The sequence below is a fragment of the Daucus carota genome, chromosome 5, assembly GCF_001625215.2.
Source record: "Daucus carota subsp. sativus chromosome 5, DH1 v3.0, whole genome shotgun sequence".
NCBI classification, from domain to species: Eukaryota; Viridiplantae; Streptophyta; class Magnoliopsida; order Apiales; family Apiaceae; genus Daucus; species Daucus carota.
The window spans coordinates 12,624,966-12,631,788 of NC_030385.2; the positions used below are offsets into that span (position 1 = coordinate 12,624,966).

Sequence of the window (6,823 nt, forward strand, 5' to 3'; positions counted from 1 at the left end):
CTAATTTGAAATTCGGAAATGTATTATATATATTCAAGCAAATCTCTTTCTTTCAGAGAAAGAGTGTAATGCTACTAGTGGTCCGATTTGTCATGTTCAATTTTAATGCCTCTGCCGCAATTGTCAATTTTCAGGTACTGTTTTCTCTGCCAGCTCTCTCCGACATCAACCCGCTTATACTATCTTATAAATTGATACACTTAGGTTGCGTTCATTTGAATGAAATGAAATGAAATAAGAAGAGAATATAATGTTATAAAATTACAAAGAAGTTTTGCAAAGAAAGGAGAAAGTATGAAAATATAGTGATCAAGTAAAAGTGAATCTAAATTTTCTATGATGTGTGCAATAAAACATGATGAATAAGTCGAATGGTCGATTCTTCCAAAACATGTGGGATAATTAAGAAACAAATTTCGAGCCTGTTTGTCTAGGCTTTAAGTGAGTTGTGTCTGACGTTAAACTGAGAAATGTCTATTTGTGTGATAAGCTAGAAACTGACTTAAAGTTAGAATAAGCCAAAAATTGACGTAAATGCATAAGTTAGTTTGAGGTACTTTTTTGAGTGAATTAATTTTTTAAAATTAGTGTTTTTTTATAAAAGTTACCCATAAGTCTTAAGTCACCCATAGATGACTTCTATTTTTATTATACATTTTTAATAATACATAAATCCTTAACACCCGAACAGACATTTTCATTTCCAAGTTCAACTCATTCTCGCTCGATTCTATTCTATCCAAGTGAACGCAACCTTAGATAATTTATAACAATTATACAATTTTGACATCCGTTCCAAAAATATTTGACATATTCCGCGCTGCTATCAGTTTTTTTAGAAGTGTTTTGAGATCCTAAATATCAAGAGCTGATAAGAAATATTAGAATCTCGCATTCCCCTGTATCAAAAGAAGACACTAGCTAACTAATAACACAAATTTACAACTGTCGAATCACTAAGGAGGTGCTAGCTAGCTACAATTTTTGCTCTGAAACTTCGACAATTATGTGTTTTTGCACCTCAAGTGAAATCCAATATTTACTCATGTAGCACACAAACCTCTAGCATTCATACATGTTTTTAAGGGTGAAACCATAAAATTTAAGGGTATATCTATAGCGGGAAATGCTTCGTTTTTTTGAACTGACTGGTTTTCGAGAGAGTTGGTTGCTTGAAACAGTTCAGAACAGATCCAACTGATCATTTACAGCTTCACGATTTCTGGAATGTGAACCGGATACCTTTGAATACAATCATTCCACGCTCCATTTGTCGTCGACTTGACAGTACTATTACATATCCAAACCGCACTGTTACACTTAAACCCACTCCCAAACGCAATTTGCCAAACCCTATCCCCTTTCTTCATCCTCCCTTTCGCTTCTATGTAACTCAATTCATACCAAAGCGACGATGAAGATGTGTTACCAAATCGATGCAATGTCATTCTAGAAGCTTCCACATGCTCTGCAGATAGCTGAAGATTCTTCTGTAGTTCATCAATCACAGCGCGCCCACCAGCATGTATACAGAAGTGTTCAAAGGCTTGTTTGAAATCTGGAATGTAAGGTTTCCATTTCAGATTAAATATTTTTCTTCCGATAAGCGAGAAGAGAAAAAGTAGTTGCTCTGATGCAGGAAGGACTAGGGGACCCAGAGTAGTTATGTTTGATTTCAGTGCCCCTGCTGCAATTGCCATGAGGTCTTTCGACAGGCTGATTCCTGTTTTGCCTTGTGGATCTTGTTCTTCATAAACGCACCTGTAGGCCTTGTCGTCGCCTCCTAGATGTGTTCGGACTACATGTACTAATCTGTACTTGGCTCGTCCACGATCACGCCTTTTGTTGGATAAAAGTATAGCTGCACCTCCCATTCGGAACAGGCAGTTTGGGAGAAGCATGGCTCGCTCTTTGCCTTGGTAATAATTCGGAGTAATTATTTCAGTACTGATTACGACAGCGTTTGAATTTGGATGCGTTTGTAATAAATCTCTGGCTAAATCAATGGATATTAATCCAGCACTACACCCCATACCAGACAGATTGAAGCTTCTAATATTACTTCGTAGTTTGTATTTATTGACAATCATCGCTGAAAGTGATGGAGTAGGAGAAAAGAGACTACAGTTAACGATGAGAATGTCAATTTCTCGAGGCTTTAGGCCTGTGTTTCGAAACAGAGAATCCATAGCAGAGAAGATTACGAGCTCTGCTTCGAGTCTAGAAGCTTCCATGGTGGGATTAGGAGGTATGAGATGGATTGCAGGAGGTAATGAAGTTTCCTCACCAAGGCCTGCACGTTCTATGATACGCATTTGGAACTCTACTGCTTTGGGATTGTCTTTGAGGTTGATTTTGGAATGTTCCATGAAGGTGGAAAAGGGGACTTGTAATTCAACCGGAGGTTTGTAACAAGCAAAGTCTACGAGGTAAATGGAGCGAGGCTTGGACATGAGATAGAGAGTGGAGAAGAATATAATGAGGAAAGTGAAGGTAAGGAGTTGGAGGAGATTCAAGTGATCAAGCGGGTGAGATATTGTGTCGATGATATTAGTGTGGTCATTTCGAAGGACTGGAAGAGTAATGGAAGCCATGATTGTAATGAGTAAGAAGCTGAGAATGTTGTTAACAAAGTATTGATACCCAAGCTTCAAATACTTGAGTTTCACTGAGTTAGAGGAAAGTGACATTTTTTGATTATCGAGAGAGAAGTATTCACTTAAGCGTGTGTGTGTTTTTTTGTTTAGAGCTGGAGGACTCTGGAGGGATTTAAAGGCTTCAACCAGAAGAAGAATGGGGGATGCAGATGAGGGGAGTTAATGATCTCAGCTCTCTTAGCTGGAATTTGGAGTATCTTATCTGCGTTTGATTTAGAGAGCTAATGGAATTTAATTAGGAAAATGCGTGGTACCCAAAAAGTGCTTTCAATTTTTTTCTTAAATTTGGTTTGATTCACACTAATAATAATTGAGACCATATATGCACATAAACCATAACCATCTGTCTGCCACATCATTTGCTAAATAAATTATTAATCATCTGATTAATCAAATAATTATTCGAAAACATTCAACACTGATTGAATCAACTCCAGTTCCAACAATTTAGGCAAACTTGAGTATTAAGTTATGCAAGCTACTCACGAAACTTGCAACCACAAATAATTGTTAAATTTTTCTACACTGGAATTTCATACAAACAAAGAGTGGAAGGAAGACTTATTAATTGAGAACATGGATGTGGTTGTTGCAAGCGTTTATGACCAAAGATATGGACATAGCAAGTCTCCAACAATATTTGATCGATCAACAGAAGCATTAAAGCACCACTGCACAAGTGTCCAGTTATATATATATATATATGCTCACACTTAGGTGCAGGGACATACTCATGGGTCAACTAAGTATCTACCATTCAATCCGGAGCAATTTTTTTATTTCCAGAATAATATTTTAGTTGTCCCTCTGTTCAGTACTCACATGAATCATGCAATTCCAATACAAATTGCTCTGAAAATTGAAATAAAAAGAATTACTTTTGAGATACACTTGTCATATTTTTTCACTATGATGAAAATAGGACGCACACTACAAGAAACGGGGTCATTACCGACTGTAAAATCAGTCGCCTTAGGCCGAAAGCCGATTGCTTTTGCCAATTTGAGCATTAGCTCCAAGATGATCTTCATATTTTAGAATGGGTAATACGAGTCTTAGAGCACTCTTGATGAAGAAGTGACACTATTAGTCATTAATATTGTTGTTCCACAGAACCACAACTGTCAATTCATACAGTGCTAGTAGTGTGTGGTTGGTCTGCAACTACAAGCAGAACACAACTGCCAACTTTCTCAATCTCCTCATTTATAAGAATGTCTCAACTGCATTTTGGACTCTACATACTTACTCCACACTGGTACAACCTTCACAACTGTCAACTGGCAACCCATTGAAGCTCCTTCTACTTGTCAAGGGTTGACCTAGCTCTCGGTCAATACTGGACGTAAAATTCTTTGTTCTAACTTATGGTCAGTCAGTCATTTTTCACGTGTATTATTATAATATCCGGTAGAAATTCATGTTTCCATAGGTGGCCCGGTCGGAAAATGCTTGCTGCACATAATTGTATACAAAAACATGTACATAATGATATATGGTGGGTTTTAATTGGAATCGCTCCTGCATTTACATCAACAACCCTAATTAAAACCCACCACATCACTTGCCACATCAATATGTACAAATTTTATGTACACAATCTTGTGCACCCAGCATTACTCGTCCATGAAACAGAGAGCCCGGATGATTTGGTATCATTTGGCTATTTATCTTGCGAAAATAAAAACTAATTTCATGAATAAATTTAACATATATATGTTATTGTTTGAAATCAAGTATTTAAGGAGGGTTTAGCGATCCTTATTCATAGGGAGGCTTGTCAACCCGTCGGATTTGTACCGGATTTAGTCAAATCCATTTATTTTTATTAGATCGGACCAGATTGTATCAAAAGTCGGAAATTTATTAGGTCAATTTATATCCCATCCATTAGGATTTCGGATTATCTAATTGGAGGATCCGACCCAATTATTTTTTTAACTAATCTTAGATTGCATTGAAAGAAAAATATAACATGCAATCTAAAATAATCTGCAATTTAAAACTCCAGAGCTTACAATTTTATTCCAGCATTCCTCTTAGTAAACTTCTACATCTGCAGTATATATGCAAACAATTAATAGAGAGTTAATGTACTAAGCTTGTCATATATCACAATTATATTTCTTCTCTTTTTTTAATCTCGACAAACCTGCATTTTAAGTTAAAAGCCTCAAGACTTTAAATTACTTATAATTTAGATTTATTTTTTTTATACATATCATATAGGTCGGATCGGGTTTTTAACAGATCGGATCACATAAATCCGCTCGTTATTAGTTCGGATTTATAACGGATCAAATATTTTTTTTAAAACTCCATATCCATTTATTAAATCTCGGATTGGATAAGATGGGACCGAATCTTCGGTCCATTGACAAGCCTATTTATTGGCATAGATAAGAAATCTCAATGAATATATATATATATATACATATAGAGAGAGAGTATTGCACTTACATATCGAAAAAATAAATACATAACACTTAATTTTTCATTTAAATGATTTGTTAAAATTATAATAATATAGTTAAACACCAATTGAATTTAATATATCAAATCTGTCATCCAAACTCATTCAAATTATTAATATGAAATACTATAAAATCCAAAATGGAATCAGAAAAAAAAATCCAAAATACTGAAAATAGAGTCATATATATATATATATATATATATATATATATATATATATCTTGCACTATAAATTTTATATAGAATATTATTATTTTTGATCCATATTTATTATTAAACATGTTATATATTATTATCATTCATAATAAAAGGTTAATTATCTTAAAGTTAGAATTAAATTCAAATTTTAGATGAGATTTTATATTCGATTCTAAAGTTTCTTCTTTGTTATAGTATATATATTATATTTTTTTGACAATGCAGCCTTATATGCCTTACAAATTAGTATATGTTCGCTTGCCCCTTGGATGATAAATTCATGGCTAATCTCCCGAGACAACAGAGGATAAACCCACCACTTGGGCTATCCAATCGTGCTCATATATATATATATATATATATATATATATATATATATATATATATATATATATATATAGGGGCTTACTCCACTAGACACTAAATTAGCCTAGAAACTAGAAACTAGAAACTAGTATCTGATCAATTTTTTATCACTATTTTTAACTGCAAATATCACTCGTTTGTACATCACAAATCACTATTTCCTATACAAGAAATCTCAGAAATATAGATATATAAATATACTTATACACAACATATATCATCATCATATTCACTCATACCACATTGATGAACCTCCGGGCATCATTGTCAACCTATTCCACTGCTACCGCGGTCACCTATACCCACGATTGACCTACCACCGCTTGTCACCATAACTTGCCATTACTATTGATTATTTACCACCACCACACACCTCATCTCATCATTTTTTTACCATCATAGACCTCCTACAACTATAATTGATCATCAATAATCGATAACCAATAGCAAACATAAGTAAATTTTCGCAATTATCAACAATAAAAATTGCTAATTTAACTGCATAAAATAGTGATAAATAGCGTATAAACGAGTGATATTAGTAGTTATAAACAGTGATCAAGGGAGTGGTTTCTAGTTTTTAGAATAACATTAGTTTCTATTTGATCACTTGCCTATATATATATATATATATATGGAAAATGTTCCACAACCAAAGGTGGATAACTAGCTTATCCATCCAACTGATCTCTAGCCGTCCAAAAAAGGACAATCAACGCACGGAATTCAAAGTAGATACAGATAATACGCAACCTAAAAAAGCGTATACGCTACATTACATAGCGTATACGCTATATTATAAAGCGTATACGCTACATAATATAGCGTATAGGCAGTTTACGCTTTATAGTAGATCCACATACGCTACATTATATAGCGTCTAGATCCACACAGCTTCAAAAACCAAAAACACGACCTCTTCTTCCTATACACCATTTTTAGAGCATACAAACCCAATACACACAAAATACACCTAGAGCATCTATATTGGAACTTATATTCAAGTTTGAAAGCTAGCTTGGATCTTTATTGGAGTTTAAAGCTTGAAATTTGAAGCTTATAGCTTGAAGCTCGGAGCTTGGAGCTTTATTGGACTTCTTTATTAAGGTTAGATTTCCATCAATCTC

The 6,823-nt window shown here is 34.3% G+C and overlaps 1 protein-coding gene across 1 annotated transcript; it reads right to left on the reverse strand.

The window, feature by feature from the left end:
- Positions 1-872: 872 nt before the first annotated feature.
- On the reverse strand, positions 873-2,833 carry LOC108220414 (3-ketoacyl-CoA synthase 5). Its single transcript, XM_017394174.2, has one exon. It carries the CDS (start codon positions 2,688-2,690, stop codon positions 1,206-1,208), a length of 1,485 nt encoding a protein of 494 aa, XP_017249663.1. The 5' UTR covers positions 2,691-2,833; the 3' UTR covers positions 873-1,205.
- Between the last annotated feature and the right edge of the window lie 3,990 nt (positions 2,834-6,823).

Excerpts from the sequence above, each read along its gene's own strand:
- LOC108220414 (XM_017394174.2), bottom strand. The coding sequence starts at position 2,690 with ATGTCACTTTCCTCTAACTCAGTGAAACTCAAGTATTTGAAGCTTGGG.